General features: G+C 38.6%; 3 protein-coding genes across 3 annotated transcripts in view; 1 reads left to right on the plus strand and 2 right to left on the minus strand.

Annotated features, from left to right (window-relative positions):
• The window catches only part of LOC140950620 (coiled-coil domain-containing protein 63-like), a 1794-nt gene extending 273 nt beyond the window's left edge, over positions 1-1521 (plus strand). The window contains exon 1 of the mRNA XM_073399859.1: positions 1-1521. This exon is cut by the window's left edge and continues 273 nt beyond it. Within this exon, the coding sequence (XP_073255960.1) occupies positions 1-1429 (1429 nt within the window). The 3' untranslated portion in view covers positions 1430-1521.
• Positions 1522-3934: 2413 nt separating this feature from the next.
• LOC140950885 (melanocortin receptor 3-like) lies at positions 3935-4927 on the minus strand. Its single transcript, XM_073400102.1, has one exon. It carries the CDS (start codon positions 4925-4927, stop codon positions 3935-3937), a length of 993 nt encoding a protein of 330 aa, XP_073256203.1.
• Positions 4928-8953: 4026 nt separating this feature from the next.
• Positions 8954-9952, minus strand: LOC140950886 (adenosine receptor A2a-like). Its single transcript, XM_073400103.1, has one exon. The coding sequence runs from the start codon at positions 9950-9952 to the stop codon at positions 8954-8956; it is 999 nt and encodes a 332-aa protein (XP_073256204.1).
• Between the last annotated feature and the right edge of the window lie 5884 nt (positions 9953-15836).

A 15836-nucleotide genomic window follows, 5' to 3' on the forward strand; every position in this document is an offset into this window, starting at 1 on the left:
TCTGGTTGCAAAAAGCCGCCAAAATGAGATGTTTGATCAAGGAAACGTCGAAAAGATCGTGGAACTGCTCGATAGGGAAAAACAAGTGCGAGAAGAAATCAAACAAGAAAAAGACGCTGTTGCGTGCGTTGAGGAGCAAGTCGCTAACATGAGGGAAACGATTAACAAACAGTGTAAGAAGATGGGAGGAGGCAAGGATGTTTACCACAAGAAACATGTCGCGAATATCAAGCTTACGCGAGTCTTGGAAAACAGGCTTGATGAAATGACCAAAAAATTTAACGATGTCTTGACCAATAATTTACATCTCCGGGAACACATAAGCCATATTGAAGGACAGAAAGTAAGGTTTCTTGATCTTTCCAAGCGTCTGCAAACAGAAATTTCAGAAGGAAAGAGAGAAATCGATCGTATCTCAGAAATAGCGACCTCGCATTTCAACGCTAGAGATGAGGCGCAGCATAGAATGGCTTCTTTACGCGAGAGGGCGGAACGAGACCTGGCTATGTACAATGCAGAAATCAAGGATGTCATGCGCGTTCTCAAGCATGATCGGAAACTCCGAGACTTCATGACGACAAAAACCGAAGATCGCTCGTCAATTGTTGAACAGGAGTTGATTGCACGCACGCTTAAGAAGATGGAAATCCAGTTTAGTGGGCTCATACAGGAAGCGACAAAATATGAGGTGATTTTTGACCAGATCAAGGAAGCTACAGGGATCGAGAACACTGACACCTTAGTCGATTCATTTATTGAGAAAGAAGATAAAAACTTCGCCCTGTTTAATTATGTCAACAACATGAACACTGAAATTGAATGTCTACAAGATGGAATTAAATATCTCAAAGATGAAATCGAACTGATAAAGAAAGAGGGCGTTGAGAACGATGTGCGCAGAAAGGAAATCCTGCAAGAACTCGAAGAGAAAATGGTCAAGGTTACTGAGGAGTCAACTTCTGTCAAAAAGGAGTACAAGGTAACAAGGCGACTCCTAGAGCTCCTGAAGCCAAAAATCGAGGGTGTTTTCAACTCGATCAAGTGCGATCGCACCGCTATTACCAGTCTTCTCGGAGGCGGTGTGACAGTCGATGATAACAACATGTTACAGTACCTGGGTATTATTGAGCAGAAATGCAACGAGTTCTTGCAAACTAAAGCCCTGGAAAAAGTTAAGGAGGCCATTGAAGAAGCAAGAGAAACACCCATCGATGGACTTCAAGGAGCTGGACCTCAGCCTGCGCATGCGAACCTCTCTATCGCACCGCCATCAATCGAGGAAGAAGGAGAACAGAGCTGGTGCGCAAATGACGCAAAACCGCTGACTGTTGAAGAAGTGCAGGCCTTGATAGTGCAAGGAAATCTGCGGGGTGGTAATTTAAAAGCCACAGGGGCTGCCAAGTGCCAGGGGAAACGAAAACGGCCTTGAGTGGAATCAAATCGGAACTTTATGTTTTTAGAGACATTGCTTCTTGTTTCCTTCGTAAAGAACTCGGGCAGTTTTGACATACGAACAATCTGTATATATATATATATTTTTACAAAATAAAGATGTCTTTTGCAATAAAAAATTAAATCTCAAGTGGATATAAAACTCCGTCTTGCAGTGTGCTGGTGTCGAATGACTATGTTGCCTGATGTTATTAAAATTCTTCCTTGGGTGCAAGGTTTGAAGGGAAAAAACAAAAGAAATGGCACTGAGATTAAAGAGATCAATACCTCATTTCTTTTGTACGTTTTACTTCTCAGCCTCGGTACCTGATATGAATCCTAGTAATGAAAAACTGTCCTGTTGAGGATTTTCACTCACGTATCCATCATTAATGAAAATGTATTGGAACAAAAAAAGTTTTTTACATAAGAAAAGTGTTCAACTCCCACAGGATTTGTTTGGAATACCAATATGGCCTCTGTTATTGTTTTGAAGCACCAATACGGCCGCCGTACTTACGTCATGTGAAAAGGCTCTATTACCAAGCATATCAGGCGCATCCGACAAGGCTTGCATTGCACGGGCAGCGAGACTGTGCAGTTACTACAAAAAACGCTAAAATCTTTTTTTCGTATGATTTATATTTAGCGGAAAATCAAACGCAATGCCCTGTATCAGTTTTGAGCTTTGACCAAACATGATGATTCCAGCCTTACGTCACTATTTTTTTTCGTGCTCTGATCTCTCCTTGGAAAAGCATTTGATCATGTAGGTCCACGCATTCCAGTGACGGCAGTTTATAGGTTTCTCACGTAATTCAGAGTAATTTCCAAGCCGGTCTCCATACAATCGTTACAAAGTTTATTGAACTAACTACCTCTAAAAAAATACTGATACCATTAACCAGGTGTGCTTCATGTCTCAGCTCAGTGAGTTGGGTAGTGTGAAAAGATCAAAGAGATAAGTTTTATCCGTTGTCGTAAGTTATTGTAAGAGCTTTTCAACTCTTGTAAAGCCCTGCAGACCAAAATTCTATAAACCGCACCTTCTAAAGGAAAGATCTTTGGGAAAATGTTTTTGTAGCCCATGTTGCTTAGCAACAGCTTGTACTAATTTTGATTAGTACAACTGACTGATACAAAAGCAATAGATGAGTCGTGTTCCTCGAGATCTAGAGTGCCAGTTGCAGTTGCCTTTGGGTCAATCCGAGGATGTTTTTTGATGGAAATCTGAATTTCTGAAAAGTGAAATCCATGAAGGCGGGTATTGGTCGTCACAGTTCCCCGCCAATGCCATCTTCCAAGATGTTTGCATCATAACTATCGTTAATCCTTTCCATTAAAAAATGCTGCTCTTTACCTTAGGACAGAAAAAACCCAAAGGGGGAGTGGTGAATTGTAACAGGTTTTTTTAAACAGAAATTCAGAGGTCGCAAACTGTGCCTTGTCATTTTTCTTTTTTAATATACACATTAAAGAAGAGACCTCCCATGATTTAAAGCAGGTAGCCAAAGTCGCAAGTACCATTTTACGTAATAACGAGAAATAAATTCACATTCAAATTTAGAATGAAACTGAACACATTCAGTGAAAAAAAACTATAGGACAGCGGAAATGAGTTAAAATCTATCTGAATATATATGACAAAACGGGTAAATAGACCATGTTATCGTCGTTTTTGTGTTTTCTGCTGTAGGTACGATCAAAAGAAAAAATCAAAAGTTATTTTAAGATTTCCTTTCAGAATGATTTACTGGATTTGATTAAGACACGCGTTTAATCAATTTGTTCACACTTTCAGGCCCTCGGCTCACCTAAGCCGTGCCGTTTACGCAAGGAAAAATTACAAGTGATAAGATTACGATTTTTTAATGGCAATTTTAATTTTTATATACTCTTACTCAAAACTGGTTTAACATTTAGTAAAAAGAGTTTCAGCAAATGGTTGCTCAAGTCGAAAACATATTCAGTATTATAGGGATCATAAATTAGGATCACTAGAAGGCTACAAGCTTTCTGTTGATTCGGTTATTTTCTCTGCAAGGCGAGAAGCGGCGCCCAACCGCGGCACGTCAGTCCGTCATAAGTTTATGTTAACTCAATGCTCGCAAATATACTTCTCTCCTCATATAAACCATAATTACTCACAAACGAACATGTCCACTTAGAAGACAGCTTTCGAAAATGTTTCCAATACGACGAACGTTATATCGTTCACATTTGGCCGCAAGCCGTCATGATAAACCTGTTAGTATATTTCTAATGCGTTTACATGCGGACCTTAAAATGAATGTATCTGGCTGGGAAATAGGCTAGCCAAACTTGATTGTTTATAGGCATCATGCACATTGATTAACAAAACAATTTCCGCTCCTCCATAGAACGGTAGCTATAGAATAATTAACATTTAAAACACAATCCTCGATGAATATTATGTCAAATACGTCGAATGGATTTTCATACATAAACGTCATCGTCTTTTATGGTTTTCTAGTTACTGGATCTAGGATGCTGTGGGAGTCACGTCGATTCCTCTTCTTGATGAATTCTCCCCCTTTGTTGGCAGTATATTCATTCGCAACTTTTTCATTACAATACTGGTCACAATCTGCCGAATTTCTCGATATCGCCAGCAGAGGATAACAGGATTTAAAGAAGAATTTAGGAGAACTAAAAACTCTGTAAAATTATGAGCCATCAAAACGGGGATTGGAGATACGCTTGTTAATGTGTCCAGTACTACAGTAAAAATGAGAGGAAGATAGCAAATTAGGAAAACAACATAGACGAACAAAGCGTTAAAGGCGGATTTCTTTTGTCGGAGCAGCTCTGTTGTCTGGGTATTTTGCAGCTGGATTTGGATACATTGAATTTGATTCTGATGATATTTGACTATTTTGTAGATACGGACATATGCCACCGATGTCAAGAGAAGGCCAGCAAAGTCAACAGCCGCTTGTACCAAGTTATTGTCTTCGGGAAGGGCAATAAATATGGAAGCAATTACAGCGCTAGTTGCCCATATGGACACCAAACCTTTTAAAACACGTTTTTCAGTGATAAGTCCTAGATACCGAAGATGGAGCAAAATAGCAAGAAGTCTATCCAGTGCAATGGCAGTAATATGCAAAAACGACGCACAAGCGAGAAGAAACATGAAATAGTAGCATACAGTTAAAATGTTGGGACAGAATGAAACAAAGTTGTAGTTTCCTGTCGATGCCTTTCTCAACATCATCGCCAAGATAACACCAAACATAGGTTGCACAAACATTCCAACAGCAAGATCAGAGAAAGCAAGACTGAAAAATAACTTCTTTAAATTGACGGGAATTGAGGAGGCTTTCCACAAGGCTCGAATAACTAGTAGGTTTCCAACAGCCGCAACGACAGCAAATACCAAACTTAGAATGCACAAAATCAGCATAGAAGATTCGTGAAGGTGAAATAGGGTCGATAATCCATCCAGCCTGGCTTTGCAGAACTTGCCCGCCATGATATGGGCTTAAGAAAAACATATGGGAAGTTATTTCGACCCATCTGTTCTTTAAACTGCCTGTCAGCGGGAAACAACTTGCAGCGAGTTTTTTTTTTTCTTTAAACACTTAGTAGACCTTTTTACGGTATTGACGCGCGCCATCTTAGCTCGAGGGCAAACACGGCTAAAATTACAGTAAACTTTTTGTACGGGATTTTGGCCCACTTGAAACCACTATAACTCCGCTACAAAGAGTTGGATTAATATTTCCACAGCGAAAATGTATTTTCAAAGACATTTGTACTGAGATTATTGTCATGAAGTATAAAGGGGAGTTTCAGGTTATAACGACCTTAAACGAATATTTTTTTTTATACAAACCCTTCTAATCAACATTAGGCAAATTACCATGAAATTAGAAGCCACATGAGAAGTTTTATAATTCGAATTTACGGTAGCATCCCTAAAGTTAGTATCAGCTGTATCTTTTTTGTTAGTGTTGTGGTTTTATTGTTTTTCCAAACCTTTTCATATTTTAACAAAATTCAGGTTATGTACTCAACAAAATTATGACTTTCACAAGCTTAATCTAACACGCAAACCTCTCACTGAGCGTGGGCAGCAGTTTGGATTAGAAATAGATTCTCACATCCGTACAGACTACGTGTTGGCAACCCCAGCGTTAATTGAAGCAGCAATTTATTGATCGTGCAAAAACAAAGAAGAAAACAATGGAAACTGTATGCGGAAAGCCTTTTACCAGAAAGGTCGGCGAAAGATGTACATGACATGTGATACTGGAAACAGAAATATCCGGTAAAAATAATATAAGAAATTAACTAAATTTGACCTTTTATTTTGATAGGTAAGGATAGTTTAGGGATAGTCTATGACGTCACCCATTGTTGTAACCTAGGGAAAAAATGCCTTCCTCTATACTAATAACTGTCTTCCTGCATACTTATTCGGTATAGGTTTACTAATAAGCGTCTCCCTTATTCAATAGAAACAATAGGCTTGCCTAGGCTTGCCCGTTAAGTAACTTGAGCCTGTTTTAAACGTCTATTAAAAAGCAAAAATAGGAACTGCAGAGAAGCGATCACCTAGCAACGCGAGAAACAGCTCCCTATATCTTATTTAGCGCTTAAACTCAGATATATAAACAAAACACATACACAAAATAGAACTGAAAACTCTCTATTTCAATTTTGTCCGACGTTTTCTCCTATCTATCTCGAGGAAATGAAAAACTATTAAAGTCTCAGCGTTTCAGGCACCGTTAGTCAGCTAATTATGCGAGTTCGCAAGCCCAAAGTTGAATACAAATTCGTTCTACAGGAAAAACCCAAGGAAGCACCTTGACGTATTATTATATAAACAATTTTAAATAACTTAACAAGGATCAATTAAAAGATGCCACTAATAATTGCTAGCAATAAAACCACAAGAGACATTATATACCGTTTTAAAACCTTTATTTAAAAAACAACAAGAGTCAAATACACAGCGATTGTAAGGAATGGGAAAAGTGCCAGGGGAAACGAAAACGGCGTTGAGTGGAATCAAAACGGAACTTTATGTTTTTGGAGACATATTTTATTGCTTCTAGTTTCCTTCTTAAATAACTCGGGCAGTTTTGACATGCGAACAAACTGTATATTTATATATTTTCATAAAACAAGGATGTCTTTTGCAATAAAAAATTAAATCGCAAATGGATATAAAACTCCGTGTTGCAGTGTGCTTGTATGGAGTGACTATGTTGCCTGATGTTACTAAAATTCTTCCTTGGGTGCAAGGTTTGAAGGGAAAAAAAAATAAAAGAAATGGCATTGACATTAAAGAGATCAATACCTCATTTCTTTTGTTTTACTTCTCAGCCTCGGTGCCTAGTATGAATTCTAGTAACTAAACACTGGCCTATTGAGCATTTTCACTCACGTCGTCTATCATTAATGAAAATGTATTGGAATAAAAGAAGTTTTTTACATAAGAAAAGTGTTCAACTCTCACAGTATTTGTTTGGAATGCCAATATGGCCGCCGTTGTTGTTTTGAAGCACCAGTACGGCCGCCGTACTTACGTCATGTGAAAAGGCTCTATTACCAAGCATATCAGGCGCATCCGACAAGGCTTACATTGCCCGGGCAGCGAGACTGTGCAGTTACTATAAAAAACGCTAAAATCTCTTTTTTCTATGATTTATATTTAGCGGAAAATCAAACGCAATGCCCTGCATCAGTTTATAGCTTTGAGCAAGCATGATGATTCCGGCCTTACGTCACTATTTTTTTTTTTTCGTGCTCTGATCTCTCCTTGGAAAAGCATTTGATCCTGTAGGTCCACGCATTCCAGTGACGGCAGTTTATAGGTTTCTCACGTAATTCAAAGTAATTTCCAAGGACCTTCTCCATACAATCGTTATAACGTGGATTGAACTAATTACCTCTAGAAAAATGTGCTTTGCCTCATGGCTCAGTGACTTGCGTAGTGTAAAAAATCAAAGAGAAAAATTTTATCCGTTGTCGTAAGCTATTGTAAGAGGTATTCAACTCTTGTAAAGCCCTGCAGACCAAAATTCTATAAACCGCACCTTCTAAAGGAAAGATCTTTGGGAAAATGTTTTTGTAGCCCATGTTGCTTAGCAACAGCTTGTACTAATTTTGATTAGTACAACTGACTGATACAAAAGCAATAGATGAGTCGTACTCCTCGAGATCTAGAGTGCCAGTTGCAGTTGCCTTTGGGTCAATCCGAGGATGTTTTTTGATGGAAATCTGAATTTCTGAAAAGTGAAATCCATGAAGGTGGGTATTGGTCGTCACAGTTCCCCGCCAATGCTATCTTCCAAGATGTTTGCATCATAACTATCGTTAATCCTTTCCATTAAAAAATGCTTCCTATACCTTAGGACAGCAAAAACCCAATGGGGGAGTGGTAAATTGTAACAGGTTTTTTTTAAACAGAAATTCAGAGGTCGCAAACTGTGGCTTGTCATTTTTTTTTTAATATACGTGTTAAAGAAGAGACCTCCCATGATTTAAAGCAGGTAGCCAAAATCGCAAGTGCCATGTTAGGTAATAACGAGAAATAAATTCACATTCAAATTTAGAATGAAACTAAACATTTTCATTGAAAAAAAAAAAAAACTATAGGACCGCTGAAATAAGTTAAAATCTATCTGAATTTATATCACAAAACGGGTAAGTAGACCATGTTATCGTCGTCTTTGTGTTTTCTGCTGTAGGTACGATCAAAAGAAAGAATCAAAAGTAATATTAAGATTTCCTTTCAGAATGATTTACTGGATTTGACTAAGACACGCTTTAATTAATTTTTTCACACTTTCAGACCCTTGGCTCACCTAAGCGCGTGCCGTTTACGCAAGGAAATTTAAAAGTAATAAGATTACGATTTTTTAATGGCAATTTTAATTTTTATATACTCTTACTCAAAACTGGTTTAACATTTAGTAAAAAGAGTTTCAGCAAATGGTTGCTCAAGTCTAAAACATATTCAGTATTATAGGGATCATAAATTAGGATCACTAGAAGGCTACAAGGTTTCTGTTGATTCGGTTATTTTCTCTGCAAGGCGAGAAGCGGCGCCCAACCGCAGCACGTCAGTCCGTCATAAGTTTATGTTAACTCAATGCTCGCAAATATACTTCTCTCCTCATATAAACCATAATTACTCACAAACGAACATGTCCACTCAGAAGACAGCTTTCGAAAATGTTTCCAATACGACGATCGTTATATCGTTCACATTTGGCCGCAAGCCGTCATGATAAACCTGTTAGTATATTTCTAATGCGTTTACATGCGGACCTTAAAATGAATGTGTGTCTGGCTGGGAAATAGTTTAGCCAAACTTGATTGTTTAGGCATGATGCACATTGATTAACACAACAATTTCCGCTTCTCCATAGAACTGTAGCTATAGAATAATTAACATTTAAAACACAATCCTCGATGAAAATTATGTCAAACACGTCGAATGGATTTTCATACATAGACATGATCGTCTTTTATGGTTTTCTAGTTACTGGATCTTGGATGCTGTGGGGGTCACGTCGATTCCTCTTCTTGATGAATTCTCCCTCTTTGTTGGCTGTATCTTCATTCGCAACTTTTTCATTACAACACTGGTCACAATCTGCCGAATTTCTCGATATCGCCAGCAGAGGATAAAAGGATTTAAAGAAGAATTTAGGAGAACTAAAAACTCTGTAAAATTATGAGCCATCAAAACGGGAATTGAAGATACGTTTGTTGTGTTCAGTATTGCAGAAAAAATAAGAGGAAGATAGCAAATTACGAAAACAACATAGACGAAGAAAGCGTTGAAGGCAGATTTCTTTTGTCGGAGCAGCTCTGTTGTCTGGGTATTTTGCAGCTGCATTTGGATACATTGAATTTGCTTCTGATGATATTTGACTATTTTGTAGATGCGGACATATGCCACCGACGTCAAGAGAAGGCCAGCAATGTCAACAATCGCTTGTACCAAGTTATTGTTTTCTGGAAGGGCAATAAATATGGAAGCAATTACAGCGCTAGTTGCCCATATGGACACCAAACCTTTTAAAACACGTTTTTCAGTGATAAGTTCTAGATACCGAAGATGAAGAGAAACAGCAAGAAGTCTATCCAGTGCAATGGCAGTAATATGCAAAAACGACGCACAAGCGAGAAGAAACATGAAATAGTAGCATACAGTTAAAATGTTGGGACAGAATGGAACAAAGTTGTAGTTTCCTGTCGATGCATTTATCAACATCATCGCCACGATAACACCAAACATAGGTTGCACAAACATTCCAACAGCAAGATCAGACAAAGCAAGACTGAAAAATAACTTCTTTAAATTGACGGGAATTGAGGAGGCTTTCCACAAGGCTCGAATAACTAGTAGGTTTCCAACAGCCGCAACGACAGCAAATACCAAGCTTATAATGCACAAAATTAGCATGGAAGATTCGTAAAGGTGAAATAGGGGCGATAATCCATCCAGCCTGGCTTTGCAAAACTTGCCCGCCATGATATGGGCTTAAGAGAAACATATGGGAAGTTATTTCGACCCATCTGTACTTTAAACTGCCTGTCAGCGGGACAAACTCACTGCTTAAACATGTCCCTTATTGGCCAAGACTTCATGGCAATTCATGACATATTGTAGGGAAACCACTTGCAGTCTTTTTTTGTTTAAACACTGATTTGAAGTGTTTAATGACGCCATCTTGGCTGGAGGGCAAACACGGCTAAAATCACGGCAGTGAATGTATGGGATTTTGGCCCACTTGAAACCGCTATAATTCCCCTACAAAAAGTCGGATTAATATTTCCACAGCGAAAATATATTTTTTAAAAGACATTTGTACTGAGATTAATTACATGAAGTATGAAGGAGAGTTTCAGGTTAAAACGACCGTAAACGAATTTTTTTTATACAAACCCTTCTTCTAATCAACATTAGGCAAATGACTATGAAATTAGAAGCCATATGAGAAGTTTTACAATTCGAATTTACGGACGTCGTACCTTCTTAAATAGCCTTATTCTCTGTTGAATGCATGATATCAATAAAACTATTTAAGGTAGATGGTATATGTTGGAAATCCGCCTCTTTGTAACGGCGTTATAGCGGTTCCAAGTGGGCCAAAATCCCATACATTCACTGTAATTTTAACCGTATTTGCCCCCAGCCAAGATGGCGTCATAAACCGTGAAAAGGTCTATTATTGCCAAACGCAGAAACCTTATCAGACAAAAGATCTGGAGTTTACTCCTGCCTGTTTACTTAGGATGTATAACTTAAATAACTTTAGCATGTAACTTCTTTTACGCTAAAGGTTTCATATGTCATCATGGCAGGTCATACAGTTGGCTGACACTTTTTTTATTAATACTAGTAATGGTTGACACTACAGCTGCCCCCGTTATGTATATTGTCGGTCAATAGTATTCTTGCTGGTTGTGTAGCTCTTTGAAATATACCGATTCATAATGAAGATTTTCACACATATTCCATACAATAGGTGAGATAAATACAGGAAACGCAAGGTTCCATGCACAGTTTCAGCTCGATTTACACAGCTTTGATCAAAACATTCTCAGTTTCGAGAATAGTTTATTCTAAACCATAAGAAAAGATCTAATTGGAAGTTGAATTTTTCGCTATTTCTCTTTCACTTTTTACATTCAGTTCCTTTTATTTGCGGAAACTAAGCCTTAGAAATTAAAAGGATGTTTGATCGATTCACGCTCGCGCATTCTAGTCTTATTTGAAACTTTATAATTACGGAAGGACATCTGTGAGCAGGGAATAAGTCAGCACAGAATTTGATTGTCGGTGCATTTCTGTAATTGTCCATCAATCTGCTAGTGATAAGCTAGCCGTTATTCACTCGTCTTGCTTGTTTCGGGCTGAGTCTTATTCCGGTCAAAGAGAGAGAAAGAGTGTCTGGCAAGGTTTCAAATATAAATCAAAGATTTGTGAACTCGTGTCTGGCAAACTCTCCAAGTGTTTATATATACACAGTTAAACGCACCTTATAACCTCATCTGCGCTTAACGAGTGTCTTTTGTTCCGTAACTTTCAAAACAACTGCTCCACAGAATGTCACTGCGTAACGCAAAAGAGTATCGAAGTATGACTGCACAATAAATGTCACAAAATCTACCTGAGCGGTCCCTTTGGGATTTTCTGTCTTTACGTCATCGTAACCATTTCGTACTTGCGGGCGCAAACAATAGAAACGTCATCATTACCTACCGATTCCTCGCGGCCCCTGTTCGAGCAAATCGAGATTTTTTCAAGTATGCTGACTGTATATTTGAACTGTAAGTACTGTCCTTAATATACGCGCGAGTTACTAGGGTGCCTCCTCGGGATTTCGCCCCTATGGGCGAAATCCCTGCGGGGGCAATTATTATTTTATTTTTGACGGTAGTTCTCAAAGGAGGTTGTTTAGGAAAAAACACCTTAAATGAAAAATATTGACTAAAACCATATTAGATGGTCAAAAGTTTTCTTTGACAAAGATAATTGCAGTAGTCTCGATGCTGTCCTCAACCGTGCTGTTCAATAATAATTCATGATTTTAGCATATTTTTTGCTATCATTATCACTATTATTATTATTATTAAAGTATCATTTTTTTTGGTTAAGAAAAAAAGAACCTGTCGGCCTGTACTTCACAACCTATTTTTTCGTCCTGAAGCATGTTTTGGCAGGATCTGGTAAAAATTATTTGTTAGGCTGCTATTAAACAAAGGATTCAACTGCAAAATTTAAAGCCACCATCTCTGACTACGTTTTTTCAGTGTGATGTTTACCCCTGCGATTTATTGTATTTTTGTTTTTTATATTTCCTCATAGTAGCACTTTAGTTATTAGTTAGGAGCTTGCGAATACGTCTGTTATAGATACTGCAAGATCATGAAGATGATATACGTAAAATGTGAATGCATGGACCTAGTCCAGTAGCCATCTGTTTTATCGAAGTGTAAGTCATTCAAATTTTCACGAAAAGTTGAGATTCGCGCGCCAAAAAACCGCTAGAGTTGGCGATGAGAAATTTAACAACCTGTTAGTTTCTTTTCCAAGATCCATAAGGAGAAATTTTAATTACTGATGCCACATTTTTAGTTTTATCGCAAAGGAACGAGTTTAAGAACTTGTTTAAATCTTTTTCTCTTAAGTTATTCTGTACGTTTTTTCCTTTGAAGACAATTGTTTGCGCAAGTCAGTGCAAGTGTCTCTCCGTCTTTTAATTATGACTTTTTCCTCTTTCCGTGTTGGTAACTTGGAGGAGACAATTTAAAGTTTTTTAAGATGATAACTTTTCATTAACTTCTAAATTTTTACTCAATCATACTTGCGGGTACATGAAAATCGTTATTAGGGCCAGTTATTCACTCAGAAGAAAAGCGTTTTACAGAAAGTTCATGAATAGCTTTGCTAAATAATTAAAACTGGACGCGACGCAGCCGAACCTATTGCATTGAATTAAGTACATGAAAAGCTCGGCCTCTGAATCAATTGTGAACGCCTGCTTCAATTTGGATCAGCCCTATCAGCGGCCGTTCTTCCCACTTCAGTGGCGGATCCAGGGGAAGGGCCCGGGGGACCACCCCCTTATTTTTAGACCGCGAAAAAATTTTCTTTTGAGAAAGGCTTCCCTGTAATTTGTAATAATCATTGCACTTTGTAATACCTGTCGCAATTTGTAATAAATTCATCGCAATTTGTATTACCTGTCGCAATTTGTTCATGAAACCGTGTCTCACTTTGTAATAAAAACGCTGTCGCAATTTGTAATAAATGTCCCTCGCACTTTGTAATAAACTAAGCTGTTGCAATTTGTAATAATTCCATCGCACTTTGTAATAATCTTTTGAGCGTGATTCAACTTAATGACTTTGTCAACATTAAAATAATATGAATGGTATTTCATAAACAAAGATGATGACGTCTGTAAGCACGTAACTGATAACACTACTTACAGTCGACTCCCGCTAACTCGAACCTTCGCTAACTCGAACCTCGCGCTAACTCGAATCAAAATCGATTTCCCCTGGATTTCCATCATACATTCACTGTAATTTTACCCTCGGTAACTCGAACCCTCGATAACTCGAGCTCGCGCTAACTCGAACCAATTTTCGTTTCCCCTCAGGTCATTTTCTGCATAATTTTACCCTCGATAACTCGAACCATGTTTTGAGTCCTTGAAAAGTCGGGAAAAAAGCCGTCTACGGGCGTCCGAAACATTGAATTTTGGATTTCCTATTGAAGTGTTGTAGGAGTATAGTTTACTAGTGGAGGCTGATGTTGATTGTCACTGGCTAACGTGAACATGAAGCAGCTCTTCTTCTCAAAACAGTAAAACGCATGCTCTATTTAGGCTATGTTTTGTTGCGTTACGTTCTGATTTATAATCTAGAAGTATCTTTTAATTTTCACTTAACATTTCTACAATTAAATGTGATTAAAATGTTCACTGTGCAGCAAAAACTGTTTTTTACCTTACTCTCGGCTATTTTCTTCGAACTCCCGATAACTCGAACTTTTTTCGATTTCCCTTGAGGGTTCGAGTTATCGGGAGTCGGCTGTATATAATCTATATCTCCGCTTATTCAAACCATTCAACTTTATTCACGGTCCCTGTGGTCGGGGGGGGGGGAGGGGTGGGGCAAATATTCTTAAGCCTGGCCATTGTACTAGATGGTTTGCATGCAATGGTTACCCGGGAGGGCATACTCCCTTATATGGCCAATACGGAGATGTGCCTCAGGACAGAGCATTGTCCGAGTACAGCATCTAAACACAGTAGACACAAACGAGCCACCATTAAAAAATGCATTTAATTTCCACAAATCGTAACATGACACCAGGAAAGTTCAAGCTTTCCTTTTCAGATCTTATAACAGGTCGACACAACACCGTCCTTGTCTAACGGGCAATCTTAAAAGAGGTAATAGTGGCTTCCACATTTTGGCCAACTTAATCAGGCGAGGCTTGTAGCACTGTGGAACAACAACAGAAACATAAACACAAAATCCAATTAGTCGATGGCCAATACCTTTGTATGTACCTGTTTTTATAAAACTCACTTGCCGGGTCATACACTAGAAAAACACTATATATATAAAGTGTTATAAAATTGTGAAAGGTTTGAACCCAAGAGTCATTTCAAAAGTAGGTTGAGTTTGATCGTCCGGGTGAACGTAGTCCTGAATAGGACTGTTGTTGTTGACAGTGAAGATGACTTTGACTCTGAAGATGACTACCGCACAGGTTGTCGAAAGGTCAGTCTCTGTCAACAACAACAGTCCTATTCAGGACTACGTTCACCCGGACGATCAAACTCAACCTACTTTTGAAAGTGTCAGAAGCACATTTACTTCGTCGAAGTAGCTCTCTTGCCTGTGAAGATGCAGCTGAAGTTGCCAAGTTTGTCTTTGATTCCGATGATATCTTACAATTTTGTTCCTCGCGAAGCGCCGAGCAGCGAGGTTTATAATTTCGTCGCGCGCGAAGCGCACGTGTATCACTCAAGCATCGCAAGGCCAGCGCGATTTCCTCTTGGCTATAAATCTATCGAGTTTGGTTGGTGTCCGCCTTGACGTCATCCAGTAGTGACGTCAAAGTGCACTATGGGTTACCAGGCAACCGATTGCCATCGATGACAAAGCTCTGGGTTTTCTTCTTGAAGACGGGTTTTTTCATCTGTGAATTATAACAATGTTTACGGTCGGTGAGTCACCACCCAACATCTCAGGTAAATAAAACAGAACAGCAAACTCAACAACGGTGGATTCAACAAATGGCTGGAAATCCTTTGTCATCGATGGCAATCGGTTGCCTGGAAACCCATAGTGCACTTTGACGTCACTACTGGATGACGTCAAGGCGGACACCAACCAAACTCGATAGATTTATAGCCAAGAGGAAATCACGCTGGCCTTGCGATGCTTGAGTGATACACGCGCGCTTCGCGCGCGACGAGATTATAAATCTCGCGGCTCGGCGCTTCGCGCGGAATGATTTCATGTACACAGAATTTTATAAGAAATTCATTGATTCATGCTTGATTAGGTCACGTTCCTTACAAAATGTCACATATTTTGTCCTCCAATAACCGTAAAACATCGATGAAGATTGACCATTCCCAATTCGGAAAGAGGCCGTTTACATATTAAAACAATTTTTTTAAGTTGTGTGACTTTTTCCTTCTCAAGTAGATTATGGTCTGGGTCATTACAGAGTTTTCAGAATTTTTAAAGGGGGGTGGTATAACATAAAGCATTTTCAAGATATCAGATGACTAACAATTTAAGGCCAATCACAACCAAAAAATCTTCCAATTTCATTTTAAAAATTGGCTATAAATGCATCACGTGACCAGCCACGCCCTGTT

The sequence above is a fragment of the Porites lutea genome, chromosome 10 (assembly GCF_958299795.1).
Source record: "Porites lutea chromosome 10, jaPorLute2.1, whole genome shotgun sequence".
Classification (NCBI taxonomy): Eukaryota; Metazoa; Cnidaria; class Anthozoa; order Scleractinia; family Poritidae; genus Porites; species Porites lutea.

Coding starts and splice junctions, on each gene's coding strand:
- LOC140950885 (XM_073400102.1), bottom strand. CDS start 4,927: ATGGCGGGCAAGTTCTGCAAAGCCAGGCTGGATGGATTATCGACCCTA.
- LOC140950886 (XM_073400103.1), bottom strand. CDS start 9,952: ATGGCGGGCAAGTTTTGCAAAGCCAGGCTGGATGGATTATCGCCCCTA.